The sequence below is a fragment of the Papaver somniferum genome, chromosome 9 (assembly GCF_003573695.1).
Source record: "Papaver somniferum cultivar HN1 chromosome 9, ASM357369v1, whole genome shotgun sequence".
In the NCBI taxonomy this organism is placed as follows: domain Eukaryota; kingdom Viridiplantae; phylum Streptophyta; class Magnoliopsida; order Ranunculales; family Papaveraceae; genus Papaver; species Papaver somniferum.
In genome coordinates this window covers 85,577,993-85,605,201 of record NC_039366.1, presented here as the reverse complement: position 1 = coordinate 85,605,201, position 27,209 = coordinate 85,577,993, and the positions used below count along the sequence as shown (strand labels likewise).

The window sequence follows — 27,209 nt, the reverse complement described above, 5'->3', positions numbered from 1 at the left end:
CCTGAGGCAGCCCTCAATGCTGCTTGTCCCACTGTAAACGAGTCATGTCCAGTACCTACTAAAGGGAACACCCCAGTGAGGTTAACACATGCGTGTTTTTCGTTTGCCCACCCAAAAATAAGAACATCGGCTGGCCTAAGTGTTGATCTCCCTTCGAGTGGATCTGTCAAAAAGTTGACAGCCGCTTCTTTCTTCGCTGAAATACCGGCTCTCCATAATATATCATAAAAAGTATCCCTCACATAATCATGTCTATGTTTAAAATCTGGATCTACCTTGCAATAAACTGTGTGTTCCCCGTAAATATCGAGACACCCTGTGAAACAAGCATGACAACGTGTATCCGAATTGTATAAAGGGATCATCAACCTGTATTTAAGGATGGCGCGATACTCGAAAGGCGACATCTTCTGTCCAAGGCCTTCAATCGGAGTAGCAACGAGCAATTTTATTTGTAATAAATCGGCACAACTCGCGAATTATTGACGGAGGTGCCAGACTGCTGGGGCTCCCAGATGTACTAGGTAGAATACATACAGTGTATTCTCACTTTATCTGAAACGGACCGACCAACCGCATCAAAAGAGGATCGTAAAAAAGAATCGCCCAGAATTCCTCTCTCTCTGTCTGGTGAGAGATTTCTCCCTTAAAATCCCCTTCCACCGAATTCATGTCCGAGTGACCACAACTTGTTGTTCTTCTTCTTTTTTCTTCTTGGTCCTCTCTATTTATCTTACTTCATCTTTCCTCCATATTTATCAAATCCCCATAATCTTTATGGAGACTGCAAATCAATCCATTACAATTTCTGAAAAGGTAATTTCTTTACAATAATTTTTTTTCTCTATCATCTCATTGATTTGATTTGATTTGATTATTTACTAACCATCTCTGGGTAATTTTAGTTTTTGGTTTGTTAATTAGGGTTTCTTTGAATGTGTGTAGGAGGAGGAATCATCAGCATCATCATTGGTTGATGAGTGTGTGATGATGTCTGAAGCTGAAGGAATATGTTCAATTTGTATGGACAACATAGTTCTTCAAGAAACTGCCCTAATAAAAGGTTGCGAGCATGCCTACTGGTTTGTCTGACCCTAAACATCTCTTCTTCCTTTTCTATTTTGTTCATTATCTTTTATTCTATCTTTATGATTTCAAGAATTTTAGATTCAAATGTTGTGAAAGTTTAGGAATTTACAGATTACATATCACGGTTGTTGATCTTGGGGTAGTTGAATGAACTGATATGAGAAGTGGAATAGTATTGGAAAAAAAAAAAAAGAAGAGAAGAAGTCTTAATGAAAGAGTTTTAAAGTTTTAGATCACCTTAATATAGTTTAGGTTCAGTTCAATTCAATCATACCTTGTGAGATGGTATTTCACACCATGTTATCAATCTTTTATCGACTCTTTGGTCCCTTCTGTGTTTGTTGTGTACTAACATAGTTGTTTGTTGTGGATGTTTCGAACCAAGTTTTACAATTGCTGTAATCTGATATCATCAGCATGACTAATGTGATTCTTACTGTTCAATTATTTCTACTGTTTAGGTGGTGAATTAAGTCTCTCAACTGTCAAGAAAGCTCATAAGTTCACCAACTCATATTCTCATAAGTTCACCAACTCATATTGGGGTATTCAAACTTCACCCAAATGGGCTGTTATGTCCATGTCTTAGTTTATCAAGCTACACAGAAGCTCATTAGTTCACCATTATCGGTTGAGAGGATATTGATCTGCATTTTTATTGTTATTGCTACCATTTCTTCTTGTTAATTTCTTCATATGACTGGAAATCTGACAGACAAAAGTCGACTACCTATCAAATACGATATGTATAGATTTAAACACCTCACCAAATATATGCAATAACAACTTCTACTTTCATAACGGACAACAGTCAAAAATATTTCCATCTAAGTATTTTTTTTTTCTTGCTTTCTGTTCACAGTTTCATTGTAAATGATGTTAGAGATGGAATATCAATTTATGTTACTCTATTGGTCATATTAAAAAAAGAAAGAAAGAGTATATGAGATTCTTTTTCCAATATCAGTTCACCATCTTATTGTCACGAGATGCTGGTGATTTACTTATCATTGTTTTTACCATGTAGTGTGACTTGCATTCTGAGGTGGGCCACATACACCAAGGATCCTTGTTGCCCGCAGTGTAAGCAGTCATTCGAGTTCCTTCTTCTTCATCGATCTATTGATGGCAGGTTTAAAACCTAAAGACTACTTTTGGATGTTTACATGTATAGCCAACAAAGTTATCATGATTCTATTGTCTCACCAAGATGCTTTATTTGCTTCCACTTGTGCCAGTATTCATGACTACATGTTTGAGGAAAGTATATGTCTGCTTCTTAGAGCACCGTGGTTTAAGCCTTTGGAGGTGGATTCCCATGAAGAAGAGGCACATGAACAGCATATAGATATTTATGATTACCAGATTGAGTATGACGACGACGAAGATGATGATGAATACCTAGAGACTATGAGGGTGAGAAGCTCATCGAATCTTCGTATTGGTAACCGAATGTGGGGTGATAATGGTTTTGTTAGGGGAGGGCGTGTTGAAGCAAGACCCGTAAATCGTAGCAACTTTCCCAACCTTGATGCAGGTCCTTCTCGTGCTTCTAACCATAAAAGCAAAGAGACTACCCCAACTGGGCGAAGAGCAAAGAGAGCATTGAAGCGTGAAGCTGCAGATAGGGCCGCTGCTGCAAAAAACCTTCAGTCATTAAAGTTATCAGGGAATTGATTTCCTTTGCAGAGAAAGTTAAGATTATCTTCTCTCCTCTGGAACTCCTGTGAAATAATGAAAAACATTGTAGCTCTTTCCTTCTAATGTGGCCAACTATTCTGGTTCATGTGATCATGGAATAATTTGACGCTCTTGTTTATTTTTCATTAGGAATTTAATTTTTCTTTTCTCAGATCAGTGGGATAGCACATTGGTTTAAAAATGTATAAAGATTTAGTTTAATCATGGATGTACACTTTGTTGTAAACATTACTGTGTGGGTTTCATTAGTGCGCTAATAGCTGATATGTAGGTCTTTGGTACCAACCTTCAATTCTTTCAGTGGGATCACACAGCTATAGGTACAATATTTTTAAAATCTGCTGCTTCATTTTATTAATCTTGTTCTTTTTTCTTTTTCCTTAGCCAGTGGACCACTTTGAATTATAGGACTTCAAAAACAGGCGCAGCTGGAAATAGTTCAGGAGGAATCCGTTCTCATTACAGAACCCGATGTCTATTTACTACAGACATATTTTGCACAATCCAGAGAGGAAATTTCGTGTGGTCAGCAGCACACAACTGAGTACACCGACACACTCAGGTGTCATTGACGCACTTGACTTGACAAGAATAACAAATATTACAGTTCAGTGGATTCTTACATTACAATTCAGTGGATTCTTACACTAGTAAACAGTAAACTTCCCTTGCGCTGTCAAGTTGGCCGGGAGTAGGCACATTGAGCTTGTAGCAGAAAGAAAGAAAATCTGGAGTCTTGGACCATAAAACTTGTATGAAAGATCGCTACAAGCAGTAGAGCATATGCACATTCTTCAAAGTGGTGTCACCACTGTAAGTTGTGGTGTAACCCTTTGGGAAGATATTAACAGCTGGTCATATTTTGGACCAAGAATCTAAAATCATACTATATATATATATAGAGAGAGAGAGAGAGAGAGAGAGAGTAAAAGTTCTCTATCATTACAGATCTGATAATTGATCAACAAAATTATCGACTTATTGAGGTGCCTATACACATTTGTGCATCCGGCTTTTTTGCCTCCAGTATTTTATGAATGAGAGCTTCTTTTCGATAGTCCTTCCAACCTCTCAGACCTAGTGACATCCCATGTTTCTGCAACTGTTTTAATTTGAGGTTATTCAAATCATCGTAAGTTGTAGGCTCCGGCAGACTCAGGGTTTCATTAGAAGCAACCATAGGCATTTTCACTCTCTCTCCATCTTTCTGAATTATGCGGCTCTTCTGTTTCTCCCGTGACGTCAAGCTGGCATCATCTAGAACTTTCTGAGGTGCACTTCTTCTGTAGGATTTCTGGCCTTCCACTTGATCCTGCTTTCGTTTCTGTGTCCCTCTTGATTTGGAAGATGAAGCAGAACCGGTCATGCTTCCTGTAAGAGCTGCAGCAGATTTTTCAGTACCCAACGGAAACAATTGAGCTTTACTCTCCACACTCTGACTTATCTTCCTTTGAGAGTTCAAGGATGAATCCCGATGAACTGAAACACCAGTGATACTTTTAGGCTCTTCGACAACATGGATCTCTGATTTGATTCTTACCTTTCGTTGGATAGCCGAAGATGGTAAAAGTTGAACAGGTTCATAAGTAACAGAAGTCAAGGGTTCTGTGTTGAACTGCATTACTTGTTTATCCATCTGTTCTTGCAACATCAAAGATGAATTAGAACTTGAAATGTCGCTAGTAGAATTGTGTCTAAGTGACACTGGCATACATCGTCCATTCACGTGATTCTGCATGTGTTTCTTTGTCCCTTTTGAATTCCAGTACGACGTAGATCTCTTCCTGTTTTCAGTAACAGTTGGACCAGATTTTTGGGTACCTGATCGATTTGATTGAGCAATACTCTCTGGTTTTAGTGCCACCTCCCCTTTTGAATTTACGGATGGATTTGAGAGAACGAAAGAAGATTTACTGGCCATATTCTTTTCTTGTCGCTGCTGTAACTCCAAAGAAGGTACTAAACTGAGAGTCTTTTCAGTAACAGAAATCATGGGTTCTTGGCCATGAAATTTCAATGGCTGGATTGCAGTTTCATTCATATGTCCTGGAACCATCAGGGATGAAACTATACTAGTAGTGCCAGAAGTAACCGTGTCACCAAATACCTGGATGTTCACTGCTGCTGAGACATCTGGATTCGGCTTCAAACACAAGCTTGACTCAGTAAAGGAAGTAAACTTCGATTTGGCCTTTTCTGTTTCTGCTGTAGTTGAGTCAGACGGTCCACTAGAATGACTTAAAGTATCCGTTCTCAAATCTTCAGTAACAATCTTAGAAGGTTGTTCATCTGATCCCAAATCTCTGGAAAGAATGTCTGCAGGCAGCTCACTCGATCTCAAATCTTCAGAAAAAATGCCTGCAGGCTGCTGATCAGATCTCACCTCTTCCGGGATGCTATCTGCAGGCTGACCCATCTAGAGCAAAAAAATAGCAACAGATTAGAGAACATAGAATTTAGTCATCAAAACAACTTGTATTTTAACATGAAAACCAACTTAGTTTGTGAGGTTTCGGTGAAATAGAAATCCCTAAGCATGTTACAACTTACATATCTATTTTATTCACTTAATTATTCTTAAAAAACAACCATGGGACTGTAAAATCTAAGACATGCACGGTTGACTAGAGGAATCCCAGGCAATCAAGTAGTTTGGAGTTGCTACCAATTAAAGAAGGACAGTTATAATATAAGTTCTTCAGGTGCGAACCTGCTCGTGTTTATTTTGTAACTCTTTGCTAAGTAAAGCTTTTATAACCTCATGGACTCTCCTCGCAGGCTCTCTAAGCACTTTTGTGTGATTATCATCAATATCTCCATGTCCCACATCCTTCAAACTGCATATTGACAACTCGAGCTTTTGGATATTTTCTTTCAATCCTTTGTAGCATGTGTCAAACCATTCATCATGTTTATTTTTTTCTGCCCACTCCAGCTGTGTTTGAAGGATGAACAGGTCTTCTTCCAGTTCTTCCAGTTCATGATCTGCCTTCTTTATCAGCTTTCTGAGTACTTTCTTACAATACTTTTCGTTTACAGCATCTTCCTCGATCACATCTACAGCATGTGTGGAACCAGGTCATCAGAAATTCAAGTCTAATTCTACTAAATAAATTTGAGAGATACAACATCAAATTACCAGGCCAGTAGTCAACGTAGTCAATACACTTCACGCCATCTTCCATGTATTTTTTTCCATCTGGTGCACAGATGTAGATATTCAGGAATAAGGTAGGTAACTTGTTAAACCATAATGACTAAATTAAATTTAACTACCCTCGTGCAGAAACAAATTGTATCAATGGAACTTGAGCGAAGCATGAAGGTAAAGAAGAACCTTGGCTATATAATTGACCACAGATACCCCAGTCCATAACTTCTTGTATAACCTACAATCTAAAACATGAAAATATTACTACTTCGATTAACGAAAATACGGAGGCAGCGCGGAATTTGCATTGAATTTTTAATGAAACATATATACATGTAGCATATCCATTTCCATCAACTGGCCTGAAGTGGCGGTTGCTTAAGCATACTGACAAAACTGAAACACCTGATTATATTAAGATAGGCTCCGTAAAAGACAGACAGCAACAGAATAAATAAAAACATAACAGCAAACTGAATTATATAGATATGTGTCAATTAAGAATGAATTATCCGAATAACCTGTTAGTGAGAGATATGGAACATGCATTGCAAATCTCATGAAATGTGAAGTTGGATGAGTCACGGAGATGAGGCTACATTTTGGATATAAAATGAATTGCATCAATGATTCGTTGTCAGAAAACCTTTTCAAGTATGTGGTGCACAAACTCTCAAAGGTATTATGAGTCCGTCATCAAATAATCCGGTGACTAAAACTCACCAGAATCATCAAAAGCAATTTCAAAGCAATAATTTGTTAATGAGAAACTCCAATCGCAATCAAGCCCCGTCTAGAGGTTTTAAAACATCTTAAGCAGATGAAGAAAAAGTTTAGTCCAATACATAAAATTAGAGAGAGTGGCATATGTTCAACCAATTTTTGTTACTTCAGAAAAATGTTCCTATTCATTATAGCAGTCTTTGATGAGATGAGAACAGCAAAATTACCAGTCACACAACTATACCCCTTAACCTAATTTCTAGATGAAATGACAGAATCTAAATGAAGGAACAGTATGGAAGCAACAATTTACACTAAACACAAACAAAGATAAAATCATGTATCAAAAATTCAAGAAACAATAATTTTATATCAATGAAAGTTCCGATTAACAATAAAAAACTAGGGCATTACAGATACACTCAGAAATGAACAAAAACAAAACGAAACAAAAGAAAAGAAAAATATATGAAAACTCAAATCTGACGAGTAAATGAAACAACAAGGGTAAATTTATAGGGTAAACAACATGATATGAACAACAAACATGAAATTAAGCTTTACAGTAAGAGTCAGAGAGAATGTACCTTAGAAGAATCCAAACAGAAAAATCAAAAATGTAATATGAATGGCAGATGTAGATTTATTTTACGCCATTCCTTTCTCCTAGGTCAAAATTTCTAGGGTTTCGTAGTAGAAAAAGAAGAAGAGAAAGAGACCTGATGGATTCACTTTAGTGGGTTGGAGAAAACGCGGGTAGAGAAAGTATGCGACGAGTTTTCAGAGAGTGCCCAGAATGAGCAGAGGGAGACAGAGACTGATGGTAAAAATGAGCAGAGAGTGACAGAGACTGATGGTAAAAAAACGTGAACATGGTAAGAATGGTAAATAATAGTCAACAGCAGGGGTAATTTAACTATACGAAACACTGGTGGAGAATCTTTTACCATTTACCTTTTTTGATGTTGGAAAATTTTAGGGGCATTTTGACTATGTCCCCGGTTTAAAAAGGAGGGTTATTATTGGGGCGTCACATTTCATTAGAGGGGCGTCACTTAATATGACAAAAAACGGATCATCCATAAGTAATATCAAAAACTCCTTATCTCAATAATTTTATAATGACTAAACAATCCTTATTTAGTTAATTTTAATTTAATATAATTAGATAAAAATTAAATTAATGAATTTTGTTGTATACTTGATGAATTCTGGGACAAGGTTTTTATGGGAAGAAAAACTGGTCGTAAAATAAACTTCTACGGTTGGAAATAATCCAAATCTAGACGTAAAATCACTTTTACGGTTGGAAATATTCCAAACCTGGACGTAAAATCATATTCTACGGTTGGAATTAAAAGGAACGTGGACGTAAAATGAGCTTCTAGGGTTGGAACTAATTCAAACCCAGACGTAAAACTACATGCAAATAAAATTCTACGGTTGGAAATAATCCAAACCTGGACGTAAAATCACTTTTACGGTTGGAATTAAAAGAAAATTGGACGTAAAATCGGATTCTACGGTTGGAATTAAAAGAAACCTGGACTAAAATGAGCTTCTACGTTGGAACTAATCCAAACCTGGACGTAAAATTACATGCAAATAAAATTCTACGGTTGGAATTAATCCAAACCTGGACGTAAAATCACTTCTAGTTAAAGGGTAATCTAGACATTTTGTATATGTGTTAGGATATCCCACAACCACTTTTTTGGACATTAAGAATCCAAGTGAAGCCCCTCTATTGGAATGTGACGCCCCAATAATAGCCTTCTTAAAAAGACACCTCAGAGTTACTTATACTAACGGTGGGTTTGTTTGTAGAATTTCACAATTTCCAGGATTTATAATTCCATGGGATTACAAATTCCGGGATTCAAGTAAATCCCTCATGTGTTTGGTAACTCAGTTAAAAATATTACGATTCATAATATTATCTTGTTTTAAAGTCCATATACAGTTTGACATTATTTTAAAATCTTAAAATTGCATATATATGGCATTTAGAGATTAAAAAAGTGGATCCATAAATCCCTTGAGAAATTTCCCAGCAAATCTTAGGGGGAGGGGTGGGACTCCATATGGAGGATTTGCTGGAAAAGTAATTCCCATGGGAAACGTGATTCCAGGGATTTGGGCAACCAAACGTACCGAGGGAAACGTAATTCCACCAAATCCCCTCGACCCATAAATCCCACCTTTAAAATTCTACATCCAAACCCACCATAATATTATTTTTATCGTGGTTGATATAAGCATATTTAAGAGGGATCAAGCTCACTATTAAGCTTTTTTTTTCATAAAAGAGGCAAGCCCTCGTATACATTGATCATTAAACTGTGATTCAAAATCAACAGTGATTACAGGACTGACTCGGACTTCAGCTATTACAACGAATTCAAAGATTTCAAATAGACAACAAGAACATTCATATCATTTTACACCATAGTCCCAGACCCTAGTTTGGAAAAGGCTTCCCACCAATCCTAACCAATTCTAACATATTGTGACAAGTTTAAATGGTCTTGTTCGGATCAAAAGTAACGCATCTGAATCATAGAACAAATCTACATACAATAGAGATGTTCGGATCCAAAGATCCAACCATTTCTCAAAGTTTTTTTCAAAATCATAGTAACATAGACAACAAAGGTATAACAGGATCTATAAATCCATCCTTTCGCCAATGAGTTTTTCATAGTAACAGTAACACAGGTAGCAAGTGTAATCAATAATCTTCTTGTTGAAACTGTCTTGATGGGTACGGGTCTTCTTCTTCCAAATAGGTACTGGTGTTTTAGGTGTATTTGAATCGATCTGTATCTGAGTCTTTGGTGTCTTTGAAACGGTTTGTGCCTGAGTCTTTAGTGAAGTTGCAGCTGTTGGAGTGTTGAAGGAACCGGGTGTCATGGAACCTTTTGAAGATGCCGCTGGTAGAATCTTTGTTGCTGCAGCTACCAAATAAGTTTGTTGAAGATGACAGTCTTCTTTGAAGAGAAGAACTTAAGCAGCTGGATCAAAAATCAATCAAAAAGGACTTGAAAGCAAACTTGATGAAAAATCCCAACCCAATCTCTTTAATCAACAAACAATAGCAGATTTAAAATTTCAGCAAAGATAAAAGAAAATCCTAAGCAGCAGATTTCTGGAAAAAAAACTTCAAATATAAAAACAAACAAGGGAAATCTTATACTAAATTAACTCGATTGAAAGTGAGAGAGACTAGTAGATGTTGTAAAAACAGAACCCAAATTAAATACTCAGATATCAACAAAGGCCAAAGGTCAATTACAAAGGAGGAGATCGGAAGATTCAGTAGATGAGGGAGATGAGTTGAGGTTCTCCTGCTCGGATCTGCTCCAAAAGAGCCGATTTGAGCAAGAAAAACTCCAAGACGGCTAGGGTTTCAGTGGATTTGGGGAGAAAATGTTTTTGGGACTTGGGAGTGAAGGAGAGTGAAAGGAGAAAGTTCACCAATGATTTTTCTTGCTCACTATTAAGCTAAGTGAATGTATTAATGTTATGGATTTATGGAAGCTCTGCTAAGTCATCATGATGTAAGCAAGTTCTTTGTTTTTATTTTATTGGATATGTAATTTCCCGGTTACGAAATATTCATAAATTCATCTCATCTATAGTTAAATCAGCCGGTTGTTAACCCAATTTCTCAATTGCATAATTTCATCTCATTTATAGTTAAATCAGCCGGTTGTTAACCCTATTTCTCAATTTCATAACAAGATTTACAAACCCAATCATCCAAACTTTTCATAATTAACCCTCAAAATTATCTTAGCAACACCAACTACAAATTCATTAACAAAACATTTTCTTTTACATCTAGTCTATGTTCAAGCAAAAAAGGACCCTTACCTGCAACTTTCTCATCCAAGATTACCATTTGCAGAAAATAACTTACCAAAGCACTAAACTTTCAGATCCGAAAAACACAAAGCAAAATTATATTTACATCATAACCATCATAAACACTACTATCACACACATTTTACCGACTGAGCATCACCAGCAACAAATAAACCAGTCTTCTGCTATTCATCTTCCACAAAAAAAAACTTTTTAAATAAACCATAAACACACCATACTCCGTTTCAAAAGATGACAGAAAATGGAAGACTAGTTACCTCCTTCAACCCCAGCAACGATAAGCACCAGCAAAACCCCTACATATTTTCACGAAGAAGCACAGGAAATCTGTATGATCTTAATCTCCAAGATTCTCCTCCAAGGTTCCTCTGATGCTCTCCAAATGATCGGCACTGATCATTAGCATTGTCGCTTCCAAATTCATCTTCCTCATAGTAAAAGTCACGGCCACTTTCGTTGATGGAAGAAGCAGAAGTGTCATAACCCTCGTTATCCTCATCATCTTCTTTCAAATCGCCATGTCTCTCATCTCTTGCAACTGGGTTGCTGTTAGAGTATAACTCAGTTGAACCGGCCAAGGTTGGTATGTTAAGTTTGGTTGTCATATTTTTGTTCTAAAACTCAAGACCGCTTGATTAGATTACTAGAGTCAACTTCGTTAGGTTAGACTAGGATGTCTAAATATGTTGAGACGTACAAGTATTACTTTAAAGAACCTGGAGAACCTGAAGATGTATCGACATCAACGAACATTTCATCTTTCTGTTCGAGGTTAGTAATACAAGACTTGACATGATTTCATTTATATCTACGTTAATTTCAAGTCGTTTAGATTGAAAACATAACATGCAAAGTTATATATATGAAAATATAATATTATAGACTTGATCATTTTATTATGATCAAAGTGTTAAGGAAGAATATACAAGTTGTGTCACAACTTCTGTTTATTGAATTACGAAGTATAACACTTATCTTTTGAACTTCCTAATTACGACATAGACACTATCTTTATAACTTGTTACTATATTATGTAATGAACATGAGATTGATTCCATGCCTAGAAAACTATATTTAACTACATGAGTTTAAGGAAGTTAACTTACGGAACTTGTTTCGTAGTTGAAAGGAATCAATGGGATTAGTGGTCCGATTTTTTTTTGGGATCCATAGTATGACTGATTCATGCCTTTGGGATCTATGGAAGGAACGATTCCTATTGGGGATCTTTTGCAGGACCGGTCCAAATAGCAAAACTTATATTTCCGGTTTTACATATACATTAGGGTTTTGTGAATATCGGGATATGAGTTGCTATTAAGGAAAGTTCAAGATGTCAACATAGTGATTAATTTGAACATGTGCTAAAATCTTATGTTTCATTGTTCAAAGATATTCCTTGATACTCAAGGTGAGATCCCGAAACCGAAATATTTGAGAATCTTTTAATTAGGGTTTTCAAACTTATATGTTTTATTTTTCCATGAAGAAAAATATATATATGGAAGATATATTAGTCAAGTATACTTGTAAACTATCTAATATTGAGTTATTATCCATGAGGGATTTCCATTTATTAGTTGGATTAGACAAAACTGAAAATTGATGTTTATTGCATATCTTTAGATATTTTCGGTTATGAAAATTCACCGGTGTTCAAACTACCTTGGTCTATAAATAGTGAAGTTTGTTCTTCTTACAAACTTATCATGATACAAGCACTTTATTATGTAGTCACTATGGTAGTCGACTAATAGTATTACTTGTAATATTATCTTGGAGAGGAGAGTAACTTAATTAGGCGAAATTTCTTACGTCCACTGGTTTAAAGACTTTGGTGGGATCAGGAAGCGTCTTGATAGTATCGTTGGTGGGAAAGTATAATTTGCAATATTTTTAGTTTTCGATTATTAATTTGAGTGACTAATGGTGGTTAAACCTTGATTGCACTAGTTTGATTATTCTTGGGAGCCTTCTCTCCTGGCATTAGGTCACTCCGACTAGATCAAGGATTGACGATAGTTCAGATATGTCTTTAGATCTGACGATAGATTTTTTATCATCCATTATTAATAGACTATGTTCTGTGCATGATCGATCACAAGTGGAATCAAGTTTGTTTGTGCAGGTACTTTGAAGACATTGAAGATCCGAAGACAAAATTTTTTTATTGGTTTCTGATTTTTTGTGATTTATTTCGTGTACATGCTGGATCGGATGGGATCCTACTTAGCTTTGTTTATCTTTTGATAAACATCTTATTCCTAGTCGTATAAATCGGTAATTTATCATTTAATGGTCTTCTTCAGGATCCGAATTTGATAGTTTGTAAACCTAGATCTGATTATCTTGATAATCTATGTCTTGGTTGATCTAAACCGAAAAAGGGAGTTTATTAGATTAAACGGGAGAACCTTTTTTTTAACTCAAAAAAATCTCTGATTTATTTCTTGACATTGACAGAGTAGTTACCAAATACATATTAGTCATTTATTGTTTCGGAATACAATTCAAAAGAGTTGAGTGCAAGAAGTTTTCACAGCTGGTGAAGCAACTTAAGATGGCGGACTCTCTCTTAGGAATCACGTGAGTTGGCCACATTGGATTTAGGCGCAGAGAGACTGAAATAGCAGGGTAATTAGGGTTAGTTTACTTGGTCTCAACTATATGAAGTTGGTAGTAGTCTTTGTATAGCGGTTTAATTCTGAGAATATTCATAACTGGACTAAGATCTCGGGTTTTTTGTGCATTTGCAGTTTCCTCGTTAACAAAATCTTGTTGTGTGATTTTACTTTACTTTTCGCAGTATAATTGTTTAGTTATAATAAAGTAATTGCACTTGTATGTTAATCAAAACAATTGGGTTGATCTTTATAGTTAAGTTTGGTTGTGATACCTATTTTATATACCAAGTGTATACCTTGTAGTTGTTATATTCTTGATAGTCTCTGTCTATATTAAGATCACGCAAGGTATTTGTCATATAGGTTGATATCGAAAAGATTGTGGTGTACTTGGTACCCTCATCATTTGAATTGGTATCAGAGCAGGTAAACACGAAAAGGTATAATAATCCGTGTTTGGTGCGATCCAACCTATAAGACAATGAGTTTGAGTTTACATGAATCAAGTCCAGTTAACATACCTCCAAGATTTGATGGTACTAACTATATGTGGTGGAAGTCCGCTGTGAGATCCTTTTTTCAGTCACGCGATATTAAAATAATTGGATATTAGTCGTTGATGGGTATGATTGTCCTAAAATAGGAAATTCAGAAACTGAGTTTAAATGCTTAGTGTTTTATATGAAGAAGAGGCTATCGCCCAACAAAATTCAAATGGTTTAAATACTATAATAGACGCAGTAATTAAGTCGAGATCTTCAGCATCATGTCTCTACGTGTGAAACTTCCAAGGAAGCTTATGATACCATTGAACTGTATTCAGAGGTAACACATCAAAAAATGAAGCTAGATTTCAGTCTCTCATTTCTAATTGGGAAAACCTTCGGATGGATGATAACGATACCTTAGAGGAGTTCCATGTAAAACTCTCTAAGATTCTCAATGTTTCTTTCTCTCTTGGAAAGACTATTTCTGAAAAAGGATATAATATGCAAGATTCTCCGATCGTTACAATCTAGATACGAGTCCAAGAAACATGCTATCATGGAAGCCAATTATCTTTCAACATTTTCTCAAAGCTACCTTGTTGGAAAGTTAAAGACCTTTGATCATCAGGTCTGAAAGACAAGAATGTTGCATTGGAAGCTTCGAAAAAGTAAGTATAAAGTGGGTTGAGGAATGTTGTAAAGAAGATAAGTCACTTGTTGAAGATGAGCTTGATTCAACAATAGTACTTCTAACACAATGTGTTAAAGATCTTCTTAAAAAAAGGAGAGAAAAACTAATCCTTAACAAGTCATCATCCGGACAACATTTTTCTTCAACCAAGAAAGAAGTTGTGTCCAAAGACGATGAAGAAATCCAATGCTTCAAATATCACGATTTTAGAAACATGGATAAGATCTATCCCAGTAAAAGAGCATATAGAGGAAGCAGGGAATAACACACTACTCTTGATGATATTCCTGAGGACAAAACCTATGAAGGAGCGTCATGTTGTGATGCATTCTTTATTGAAGCTAGCAGTATCCACATGGAAGAGTCTGATCAACTTCTTAAGGACTGTATAGCTAATCTTGATGTAATCAGCAAAGATAATCTAGAATTGAAAAGGGAACTTGACAACCTAAGAAGTTTGTCTAATAAAACTCAAGAGGCAAAAATGAGCAGGAAAAACTTTCCAACACGATTGTTCTAAAAGATAAAGAGATTGAAATCTTAAAAGGTGACTTACAACGTCTCTCAGGGATTTCTAACAAAGTTTCGTCTGTGCTATTTGGACAAAAGACCTTCGGGAAAATGTGTGGTATTAGTTATACTGGAAACACCTATACCAGAAACAATAAGTTTATCCTTACAAAGCCTGCTCTGTGAGAAAGCATTGAAAACAAAGACGTTATCTTGACTGTTATAAATTCCCGAAAAGATCCAGATCTCATGCTATGTTCCTTTTGTGGAAGAAATGGCCACACTGTCAATTTTTGTTGGTATTCCAAACGGAATAACAAATTCATAAAGAAACTCCAAATGAGCATGAAAAAGATGGAGCCATATCTTAGTGAATTTACCAAACCAAGAGAAGAGATTGTAGGTTCCTATAAGTTCAAATGAAAGGAACAAAATAAGTTGAGAACACAAGCCACTGTGTTTATTGATCATCCTCAGGTTGTTTAGGTCACATGTGGTGATATTAATTCTCACCCCAACACAACTTGATTGTGTTGGAAAAATGCATCCCCACTCATTGTCTAATTCGTGTTTGTGGGGAGGTATAAATACGTATAGTATTTGGAGATCTGTGTATAAAAACAAGATTATGAATCAATCATGAATGAAACAAAAGACGACAATAACTTAAGGTTTAGCAAGATTCTCTAAGAAAACAGATCTTCTCTGCCAAAAAGAGCATTAAGCATCATGAACATATGCTCAAGGATTCAAAAGAGATGCTCATCGATCTTCAATCTCAACTGCTTGAGATATACAATCATACAACTGAAAAGAAATATGCTTGTAAGAAATTGAATCTTACTAGTATACTTTACCAGTATATCTTCCAGAGATATGTTTTATTAGATGGAAAATGAAATATATAAATTCGAAAACCCTAATTAGAAGATTCTCAAATACTTCGGTTTTAGAATCTCACCTCGAGTATCAAGGTTAGGAATATCTTTGAAAAATGAAAGATAAGATTCTATCACATGTTCAAATTACTCACTACATTGACATCTTGAACTTTCCTTAATAGCAACTCATATTCTGATATTTACAAAACCCTAACGTATATGTAAAACCGGAAATATAAGTTTTTCTATTTGACCGGTCTGGCAAGAGATCCCCAATACGGATCGGTCCTTCTATAGATCCCCAAGGAAGGGATCAGTCCTGCTATAGATCCCAAAAAAGAGTCCGACCACCAATCCTATTGATTCCTTTCAAATAAAAAAAATATTTTGTTAGTTTACTTCCTTAAACTCATAGTATTCTAGGCATGGAATCAATCCCAAGTTCATTACACACAATATAGTAACAAGTTACAGAGATAATGTCTGCTTCGCAATTACGAAGTTCAAAAAATAAGCATTATACTTCGTAATTCAATATACAAATGTTGTGACATAACTTGTATATTCTTCATTGACACTTTGATCATACTAAAATGGTCAAGTCTCTAATAACAAAGTTTTATATATACAAGGTCGGCCCTGAACTTGAGGATTCCCAAAGCGTCATTATGAATACTGCCCTCTAAAAGTTTGACCACAGTCAACATACATTGACTATGAGAAGAAAAATGTTTATATTAATTTTTTCCCTCCTAATTGCTACGCCAGAAATAACATCAGTGGTGGAGTATAAAATTTATCCACGGTCCGATTAAAACCTTTTTTTTCTTATGGATGTAGAGTAGAATATCCAATGGTATACTGAATGATTTTTACAACTATAAATATATGTGTGTGTGTATGAACCTATCGTAAAGGAAAAAACACGATAAAGGGGATATTTAAGTAAATCCGGGAGTGTTGACTGGACAAAATGCATTTTACCTTTAGCTTTTTACGACCAAGGTCTAAGATGACCGATCAGACAAAAAGCAAACCTATGGTATTTTCTTTTTAAGCACACATGGTATAAGACGTGTTAAAACGGTAAACAAACGGCTAATGATTGATTTACTAGATCATCACCCTAACAAAAGAATTATATATGAATTATGAATCTTTGATGCCCTCCTTGGCCTTGCTGCCCAAAGTTGAACTTCGTCAACTTTGGCCCAAGGCCGACCTTGCATATATATAACTTCACATGTTATGACGACTTGAAATTAACGTAGATATAAATGGAAAAAATTCATGTCTTATATTAATAACCTCAAACAAAAGGATGATATGTATGTTGATGTCGATACATCTTCAGGTTCACCAAGTTCTTGAGAGTAATACTTGTATGTCTCAACATTTCTAGACTTCCTAGTCTAACCTAATGAAGTTGACTCTAGTAATCTACTCAAGGGATCTTCAGTTTTGGAACAAAAATATGACAACCAAACTTGACATACCAATACTTGGCGGGTTCAACCGAGCAATGCTCTGAAAATAGTAAATAGTGGGATTATAAACTATTATGAAAAGAATGTAAGTAATGACTAAGGGGAGAACATATCACCGTAGTATTGCTTCAAAGTTTTGGTACAATTTAACTTTGAGCAAGGTAACAATACTATGCTTCAAGAAGATTGCCAAGTTGGTGTATAATCTCTCATAAAAACCATTGAGTTGAGTAAATACTTGTTTTCTTGTAATTTGTTATCGTTACGGGTCTTCAACAACAAAGGTGCTGAACTAATCATATGCATAACCATAGAAGAACTTGAAGAACGAAGAATTCAAGACGATGTTGAAGAACCAAGGAAATAAAGCATGATGAATTTTGAGCTGAAAGATCTATTTATTGAATCCATTGTATTGACAGTTTTGTAACTAAAATTGACAAAGGGGGGATTGTTAGAGCACTGCTCGGTCGAACTCGCAAGTTTTGTTTTCTCAAGCTTTTTGTCAATGTTAATTGCACAAAACTATATCTTGATTTTCTAGTTTACTAAAGTCGAGTCTCAGACTAGGATTAGAGTATGGTAGTTGAGTATCACACACCACATGATCTAGTTTACTAAAGATCATACAAAGACATTTGGAACTTCATCGACAAAGAGGCATGTGAGACTGAACCATCCTATTTACTCATGACATTACCATTCTATATTTATGAGACTATGTCATATGATTTTAGTAGATTTAATACTGTAAAGTAGAAGTTTCGAGTCAAGCTTGTCTTGTTGAATATCTCGAAATATGATTCAAGCAATGAATGTTCATTGATCCTTAATAATCTTAGTTTAAGGCAATTTATTTATTCAAGAATTATTTTTATTTCAAGTTGATAATTTGAGAATTTCCTAAGCAATTCTATGGTAATTATATCTATGGCGATTGGAAATGTTTCAAAATATGAAAAGAGAGTTTTTAAAGCTTGATTAAAATTTAGACAAAGGGTAGGTATGCATACCCAGTATACATACCCAGTATACATACCCAGTATACATACCCTAGATATTGAAGTTCCGGAATGCAGGTAGGCAGGCATACCCAGTGTGCATACCCCAAAAGTTCTGAATTCGTTAATAGGGGGTGGATGTATACCAATTATGCGCACCCCAAAGGTCCTGGGTGAACGGTTTAAGGTATGCATACCCAGTACGCGTAATCCAAGATCCTGAATTCACGAACTGGTTCATAGGTGCATGTACCCGTACACATACTTACCTAGTACGAATTCTGCAGATGCTTACAAACCATTTTCACATATATGTTAGGCATAGCAACAACTCTCATAAACGCTTCTAAGACATCTTTGATAACTAATCACTCTTTGTTTGTGATTCATGATTTAAGTCTTGAGTGTTAAATGAACACGAATATATTTATATGTCCATATATCATACTTGTCATGAACGTATCATTGTACACGGTTCCAATACCCTGGACCATAATGTATATTCTTTTATGTAATTTTTACATGAACTTCTTACATGCTTACATAAACTCCTTACAAGAGTTTCATCTAAACTGAGAAAGTGTGTACTTGAATCTCAAGTTATCTTAGCTTGAACTCAAAGCTAACTATAATCTTGAAAGTCTATAAATAGATAGACTCAAACGACAGGGAATTTTAATCCATGCCACTTTTGTGTCCTAGTTGTATGCTAAAGTCGTCGTTTATTTACCTAGGTTCCCCTGAGAAATATAATTAGGTTTATGACTTAAAGACTTCACTTACGGATCCATGAATCCAGATCCGACTATCTCCACCTTGATAGTTCGTGTATCATGATCTTGTTGTTATTGATCTTTTAGGTTATAGTTATTTCAGATTAAGAATGATGTTGATAAAAATAAAGTTCTATGCGTCTCAGACTTTGTGATTCCTCAAGATAGATATCTAAAACTCTTCTTTGTTGAGCGGTTTAAGATTGGTCTTGGGAGGTGGTTAGTAATCCAGTTTTCTCAGCTAACTTTGTCTATTGCAAACAACTTAATTTCTAAGCCTGATCTGAACGATCTAAAAGAAAATCAAATAGGATTATCTGTTGGAGGCAGATTGGTACCAAAAGTATTCACTTAGGTTGAAGCAACTCTTAGGCTGTAAAGGACGTCAATTAAGGGAATCAATTTCGTAGAGGCTTGCGAGGTTCAATAGACATATGGAGCACGACTGCAGCTGAATTTCTTGGAGGGTTAATCCGGTTTCAACCACACTCCAGTCTGAAGTCTGATAGTAGGCTAGCATCTGTAGCGAATTAATACAGTTCGGTGTTTAAATTTGGACTAGGTCCCGGGGGTTTCTGCAACTGCATTTTTCCTCCTTAACAAAACTTTTGGTGTCTCGTGTTTTTCCCTTCTCACATTATATTATTTTATCTTTATGATAGGATTACGCAAGTAGTACGCAATCAATCTAGGTAGTTTGAGTTCTTATTAATTATAATCGATTACAAGACTAGTTCTTTTAGAATTTGTATCTTGAAATACAAATAACAAGTTTCATACTTGGAAGAATTCAGATCCTCTTGATTTGGATACAACTAGATTGATCTTGGATATTGATTTATGAGATCGTCCAAGAACTCTTCCATACAATCAAGTTCATGGATTTTATTGTCTGGATATATTGGTTGTAGAAGAGATAAGAGAAAACTATATATACATATTGTTCAAGGATCTTTAATTAGATCTACTTGAGGTTTTGTCCATACAGGTTGCCGAACGGAAAAGTTGGTGGTATACTTGGTACCCTCTTATTTTCGGGATCCCCTGTAGCATTCAACCAAAATGAATGGGTGTTAAATAAAAGATGGAAGACGTTTCTCCCACCGGTTTTGGAATCCCGTATATGGGAAGATCATAAACAGTTGAAATATTTCCTACTATCTAAGATGGGATCAAATAATGGAGCGGGATATGATGAAATCGATAGAATGTTTGTGTTATGGATATTGGATCAAACGTTCTTTCCTATCTCAACCATTGTTTCTCACATTGGTCGGCTCGACGTGTTAGAAGATCTTCATGGTGCACCATATCATATTAGGTGTATGCAATTTTAGCAGAAATGTACAACAGTCTCGATGCAACATCCATAGGGGATGCAAACTTCACTGGTATCTAGGGTATCATAGAGGTAAATATTCAAATTCTTCTTTTTAAATTGAACATTTTTGTGAACAAAAACATGTCCGAGATATTAAATTATGAATTTGTTCTAGTATTGGTGTATACTAACTTCCATGTTAGCAAGTTCTTAAAGACAAAACCCAGAGGGCTCCAATAATAGACATGTACTATAAGAGAAACTGGGATAAGAGCACTGGTGACCGATGGAATGATTTTCACTTTTGTTCAAAGGTATCAAAAAGTGAAACAGAGCTCCCGAAATATTTTTGTTTATTTTTTACTACAATTTTGCTTAGTTTGGAGAACCTGAGGTACCAGAAATTCCAGATTACACTCCGAATAGTTGTTTTTTTCACCCCAGCTATGCAAATGGGTGTTTGGTATTTGAGAGAACCAATACTTTTATAGTTACAAAATACTTTTGCAAAGATGATTAACCCACAAGGCATATCAAAGTATTTGCATCAGATTTTGATAGGTCGCGATAGATGTCATGGGAAAGGTTTGAATTAAACGTTGAAATAAATATTACTGAAACACGATATCTCAAATGGTACTAGAGAATTGTGAAGTCGGTAATTGGTGTTCACAAAATGCACATCTATGGGTTTGAATCCCGGTGTTAGCTCGTATGGGTCGTGATAAGTTTATCATTCCTAACCAGACACCTGTTGAAGAACCATGCTGAATGACCCACTCCATGGATGGAAGTTCTTCATCATCTTCATCAATTAGATTTGGAGTTGCTAAGTATAATTTCAAAAGGGGATCCAACCATGATCCCAATAGTTTCGACAATTATGGAACATACATATCCTTGTTACAATGTAGATGCCACTGAAGATCAATTGAAGACAAAACTTAACAATTTATGGTGGATAAGTCAATAAATGAAGTCTTTGCACTTGCAGACGGTTCGAAAATGGCAGGTAAAATAACACACTATTGGACTGAGTCCATCTATAAAAGCCAATGGTCGTGAAAATTATGGCAGTACTTTTAGGAGCAATTCATCATGGCAAGAGAATGTCGGAAATACACACAAGTACCACAACTGAACCACAAACTATGCCTACTTCCCAATATCAAATATTTCAACCAAATTCGAGACGCTTTTTTTTGGTCATTTCCGCCTGGAATTAGAATGAAACTTATCATCCCACTACACCACAAAAAACCTCTTCTACGTTTCTACCAATCACTACTTTTCAACAATATTGATATATAAGTCAATTCACGAATTTGTTGACAAGTGGGGATATTCTGGGTCTTGAGAATGAAATCAAGGTGAAGAAGACGATGATGAATGACATTAGAAGACTTGTAACTTTTATTTATGTTATTAACGTAATTCTTATTTTAATTAATGAAAAATATTGCTTTCTATCGAAATGAAATTACATATGATTAAATTAAGCTTTACATTACTTGATAAGCATTCACTTCTAATTAGAAATAACTATTGTACTCAATACATCTTCATATAGATGTATTTGGTGTAACAACATCCAACAAAAATGGGTTGAATTTTTCCAACACCTTAAGGATTTCGAAACAACCTTCGAAGTGGGATACTACCATTTTCTATCTTTTCCATTCCTCTACATATCTTCTTACCAGCTCAACATCAGTTTCATCCCTCACTTTTAATCGATTGAGTTGCATGATTATGGCTACAAATTCACTTACTTCTCTACTAATTGTCTCAAAACGAGATTGGAGGTCACATATATCAAGATGCCTCAGATTACATATGTCACTGCAGAACTTTTCGTAAATAGTCTGCCATAAATTCACACGCGGTTTTTGTGGTCTAGCAAGCTGAGTTTCTAACACATACTTTCTGCAAATAGCTAAACCTTCTTCTCAAGTATACTGAGCTCGACGAACTAACAAGGGTCAAGACATATTTCAACAAATATTAAAATTGTAAGATATTTTCTGTGATATTTGAGGTTTAAAGGAAATCTCTCCTCCTTTATAACACTAAGTCATATAAGCTCCCACGTCGCACGGCGAGTGTGACATCCCCCTCAAATTAAATGAGATAAAAGCTTTGACATAGAGCAATTCTGGAGAGGACAAGTGGCATGACTCTATTGGTCGGAGCATTAAAACATGAATAACACTCTGTTTACACCCTGTATTTAACTGCCCGTTCGTAACACCGTTAACAAAAACGTGGGTATATAACACTTATGTGAGGATTTACACCTAACTAAAAACTTACACTTGGTTTACACCAAAAACTTAACTGTACGTTATTGACGTCCGTTAAGTGTACAATACACCCGTGAAATTATCATCATCTAAAACCCTTTTTTTATTATTTTCTTCTTCGGTTACGTGTTTTTGGGTACCATTAGGTTTAGGGTTGTTCATGGTCGGTTTTCGTTCGGTTTCTAGCCAAACCAAAACCGAAACCAATACTATTGGTTTCTAAAAATCTAAACCAAACCAATCCATTAACCATTGGTTTGGTTTCCAAATGGTTCCAGTTGGTTTCGGTTTGTCCCAGTGGTTTTTGGTTAACCAATAATTATGTCAAACCAAAAAAAAAACACACAAATTTACAGATAAAAAAATCGTAGTTGCCGATAGTATTGGTTTACATAAATTTACAGACAAAAAAAATACAAAAAATATCAAGAATAGTTAAAGCTTACTCTAATTCTAGAGATCAAAAGAAGATATATAATATATCTTAATTTAGTTATTGACAAATAAAAAAGAAGGAAGACGGGAAGAAAAAAGTCGAGTAGCAGCGGCTGTAGTTGGGGGTGGAGAAGGGAGGCGACTGAGAGAAGGAGAAAGAGAAAGAGGGAGAGTATCATAATGAAATATTAGATTTATGGTTTCTATTTATCCTCTAAATCAATGGGTAGAATCTAATACTTGTAAATTAACGGTAGAAACTAAGTTTAAAAATTAATCGGTTTTCTAATGGTTTTTGGTTCGGTTTTAGAGGTCAAACCAAACCAAAACCAACACTATCGGTTTTCCACTTTCTACACCGTAACCAAACCATTAATAAATGGTTCGGTTTGGTTTCTTTCTAATTGGTCTGGTTCGGTCCGGTTCCAGCGAAAAACCGAAACCATGTTCAGCCCTAATTTAGGTTTGATTTATCCTGCCTTATTCAGCTCTTCCATTACAAATACAGTTATCACAAAAAAGGAAAAAAATCTCTCCTCCAAAAAATATTCCTTTCTCCTTTTCAATTACCAATACCAGTATTTGCTCTGACTTCAATCCCTTTGATTCAGGGTAATCTCTTAATTGTTTGATTAACTTATCATCCAAATACAGTAGCTTGGTTGGCCAAATAGGAACTGTCTTTGCACTGTGTTCCTATTGTTGATTTTTTTTCCTTCTAATTATTGTTTGTTCGGTTTATTTACAGGTGCGATTTCGGCTGAATCTGGAAAAGGTTTATTTACATGATTGTTAAGTCTAACCCTTTGAATTCTTCCCCATTCTCCACTCTGGAGGCTTCTTCTTTAAATTTTTAGATATGGGTTTCTGTGATTTGCTGTTCATTATATTATTTTGATATTTGAATTCGTATTTCCCAACTATACAGAGAATAGGGTTTGCTCTTCTTTTTTTTTGTTATTGATTTTTTGATTTTGGTTTTGCTCTCTAATCTATAGATTCACTATCCATGTAACCCTACTCATTGCCTGTATCTTTTTTCTTTAATATTACAATCTCTTGATAATATTCAAATATCACTTCAAAACATAGAAAAAGGATTGAATTTACAATGCCTATAATAAGTGATTTTTGCTGCTGGCTTTTTGGGTCGTATCCTATGGATTAAGAGTCATGTTTAGCAACTTATGCCATCTGGGAACTTAATTTATGTTTTGTGCTTATAGATGTTAGTCATGATCATGATAGGAAAGTCATGGTTCAAAGCCATCCCATGGTAGAAAAGGAACTTCTGGAGCATGTGATTGACGCTGATACAGAATGAGTCTTTAGAGCTCCTTTAGTGCATTTATGCTTGGACCGATATATCATGATTGCTATAACAAAGTCTTAATTTTGATTTTGCAGAGGAAACAAAAATGATGAAAGAAATAGGGGAAAAGAAAGATATATTTACAACTGTACGAAGCTATGGAGGCTCTAGATGCCATGGCCCGAGCATTTTCAAAGAATAAGATGTATACTTTGAAATAAAAGGTAAAAATACACATGGAATTATGTATCATTACTTAACTTAAAAGAATTATTTGGTTTCAGATACGAAAAAAGACCAAAAAAAAAACTTAGAAGAAAGTAATGGGAGTGGTTTGCATATTTGGAAGTGGGGAATAATTGGAATTGGAGTTTTTTGTTCCATTTGGATTGTGTACAATAATGTTTTCAGTGAAGGAGGCTTCATTGATTCGGATTAAGTTGAGGGTTTTTCAAGGTGGATGAAATTCGTTCTATTTGAATAGCACGCGTTGTAGCTGTGACATGCCCGGCGTTGTAACTCATTTCCTGAAAACAACAATAATAAATTATTTTGAGTTTCAGTTTCAACTAATTGAAAATTTTTCCCTTTTGGTTGCTAAATTTATTCATCCTTTTTCAGGTCCCGGATTTTGCTTACGCTCCCGCTGCTGACAGTAAGGATTTCGGCCTAAACCCGGGTCTATATGTTGAGATTATTTGAGAAAGCATTAAACATGGTTTATGATACTGATTCTAAATTTCGGGTGCAATTGGTTGGCATATTCAGGAATACCAATCTTTCTAAAGGTGGCTAAGAATCGTCATCGTCGAAAAGGAATGAGAGTACCAATTGTGATAATCAGATTATTGAGGAATAATTAAGCTCGAGAAACTTCTTTTTAGTGTAAAATTATGTAAGAATGGTGGCGAGGTCATTGCTAACTGCTGCCTTACTTGATAGGTTCAATGTCGATGATCACTATGGTTTGTGGTCTAATGGCATTTTTGCTCTGTAGGATCCAGAAATATACTTGGATGTTCGTGAGGCATTGTTGCTGACCAAAGTGTCGGCGTAAAGTGAGCCAAATTTTCGGCTACAACAGGTGCTAACTATAACCCAAATTACTCTCTTGGTCTCTTTACATGATAACTCTGACTCTGTAATACTTGGATGTATCTAGCTAACCTAATTTTGATAAAAATATTAGTTCTGTGTTGTTATGCAGGACCCAATTAGGAGTCTAGATCACACTTATTTGGACCAATTACAGGGACCATTTAAAGAGACCAAGAGTTTAATCAAGAGGTGTTAATTTTGTGAACAGGCATTGCGGAGGAGTATTGAGCCCTATGGTTAAGATCTATTGGTGGTCTCCGTTTCTTGGTTCAAATATCATTTTTAGGCAAACAATTCAGCTCATGGAAATAATTATACATCATATTTACGAATGGTAATGGATTATCAACTGTGGTGAAGTTTAATATGCCCGGTGCTCAGCACAGGCACAAATCTAATTAATGTGTCATTAGATGAATGTTAGGAATTTCCGTGCTCAGCACAGGCACAAATCTAATTAATGTGTCATTAGATGAAAGTGTCTATTTGGCAGGAAAAATAGACAAAACTTGGCCGGATTTCTGTTCAACCGAGTCAACTCAGTAATTCAGACCTCTAAGACGATTCAGACCGTTGAGTTGACTGTCTATTCCGACGATGAATGTAAGCGACCCAAGTGTCTGGACCGCATAATTCAGGCGGTTTTCTTGCCGGATTCCGGTAACTCCAAAGATTTTCCGGCAACCCAATTTTATGTAGAAACTTGACGTCACCAAATAAATAATGCATCAGGACGGGGAGGCAAAGCCGAGACACACCAAATAAAAAATCTTAAGCGACGGGCGAGGCGAACCAGCCACACCAAATAAAAATACATCGCGATGGGATTAGGCGAAGTTGAGCTACACCAAATCAAAAATATTAAGTGACAGGCACGAGGAGAAGCCAAGCCACACCAAATCAAAATCTGAAGCCACGGGCGAGGCGAAGTCGAGCCACACCAAATAAAAAATGTAACGCGAGCCACATCAGCTCACAAATGCACGACAAGCGTGGCGAAGCCACATCACGCCCAAACTAAAAATATGGTTAAAAGAAAATAAATAAATATGGCACGGGTGGATGGTTTTCAGGTCAGACCGGTGCGTAGCACGGACACAAAATCTAGTGCAACTTGATATGATGTTAGAAATTAGTATTTATAGAGAATTCAAAGATAATCTTTGGATCTAGCCATTGGATGGAGCTGTTGGACGACGAAACTTTGGCCGCTCGACTGAACTTCCAAAGCCAAAAAACATGTGTTGTGCATGTCTTATTAGGCCATAATAGGCAAACCCACAGATTATTGGTTTGCTTAGGGCTGTCAATGGGTACCCATTACCCGGAACCGGAACCAGACCCGTTAGATTCGGGTCCGATTTTGGGTCTTAAAGTTGGACCCATTAACAACTTAGGACCGGGGGGCAATTACCCGATTTGACCTGAATGTTAACGGGTCCAAACAGGTAATACCCGTCGGGTACCCGGTTATTTATCCTTTTATTCATCTTTTTTAGCAAAATTATTGGTATTTTGCTAGTTTCGGCTTTGAATTTTTTTTTCATTTTTCATTTTTTTTCTTACATTTAATCTTTATTTAGTACATTAATAAAGAAATAATAATAATTTGTATAAAAATAAATTAGAATGAAGTTAAAAAGAAAAAGAAATTAAGTTTTAAAAAATTTCTTTATAGTTTTTAATACCCAACGGATATCCGAGATTTTAAACGGGTCCGATTCTAGGTCCAC

At 35.7% G+C, this 27,209-nt stretch overlaps 2 protein-coding genes and 1 long non-coding RNA gene across 12 annotated transcripts; 2 read left to right on the top strand and 1 right to left on the bottom strand.

Moving 5' to 3' along the window:
- Nucleotides 1-558: 558 nt before the first annotated feature.
- LOC113308999 (E3 ubiquitin-protein ligase RHF1A-like) lies at nucleotides 559-3,086 on the top strand. 2 transcript variants are annotated; one of them, XM_026557433.1, is made up of 4 exons: nucleotides 559-816; nucleotides 946-1,082; nucleotides 2,117-2,221; nucleotides 2,328-3,086. In XM_026557433.1, the coding sequence occupies exons 1-4, from the start codon at nucleotides 778-780 to the stop codon at nucleotides 2,764-2,766; spliced, it is 720 nt and encodes a 239-aa protein (XP_026413218.1). In that variant the 5' UTR covers nucleotides 559-777; the 3' UTR covers nucleotides 2,767-3,086. The 2 variants fall into 2 exon arrangements, with proteins under 2 accessions (XP_026413218.1, XP_026413219.1); XM_026557434.1 differs by lacking the exon at nucleotides 559-816 and having other exon boundaries at nucleotides 946-1,063.
- A 443-nt stretch (nucleotides 3,087-3,529) lies between these two features.
- Nucleotides 3,530-7,440, bottom strand: LOC113308998. 3 transcript variants are annotated; one of them, XM_026557431.1, is made up of 6 exons: nucleotides 7,252-7,440; nucleotides 6,275-6,337; nucleotides 6,128-6,186; nucleotides 5,930-5,989; nucleotides 5,501-5,847; nucleotides 3,530-5,206 (listed from the first exon to the last, which is right to left on the bottom strand). In XM_026557431.1, the coding sequence occupies exons 3-6, from the start codon at nucleotides 6,162-6,164 to the stop codon at nucleotides 3,761-3,763; spliced, it is 1,890 nt and encodes a 629-aa protein (XP_026413216.1). In that variant the 5' UTR covers nucleotides 6,165-6,186; nucleotides 6,275-6,337; nucleotides 7,252-7,440; the 3' UTR covers nucleotides 3,530-3,760. The 3 variants fall into 3 exon arrangements, with proteins under 3 accessions (XP_026413216.1, XP_026413215.1, XP_026413217.1); XM_026557430.1 differs by lacking the exon at nucleotides 6,275-6,337; XM_026557432.1 differs by lacking the exon at nucleotides 6,275-6,337 and having other exon boundaries at nucleotides 6,128-6,179.
- A 16,125-nt stretch (nucleotides 7,441-23,565) lies between these two features.
- On the top strand, nucleotides 23,566-26,996 carry LOC113310530. Of its 7 annotated transcripts, none has more exons than XR_003341199.1 (7): nucleotides 23,566-23,678; nucleotides 23,815-23,857; nucleotides 24,474-24,602; nucleotides 25,000-25,033; nucleotides 25,147-25,290; nucleotides 25,376-25,462; nucleotides 25,586-26,996. It is a non-coding gene; the product is annotated as an uncharacterized LOC113310530 (long non-coding RNA). The 7 variants fall into 7 exon arrangements; XR_003341197.1 differs by having other exon boundaries at nucleotides 25,147-25,273; nucleotides 25,568-26,994; XR_003341195.1 differs by having other exon boundaries at nucleotides 25,147-25,273; nucleotides 25,586-26,992.
- Nucleotides 26,997-27,209: the final 213 nt, after the last annotated feature.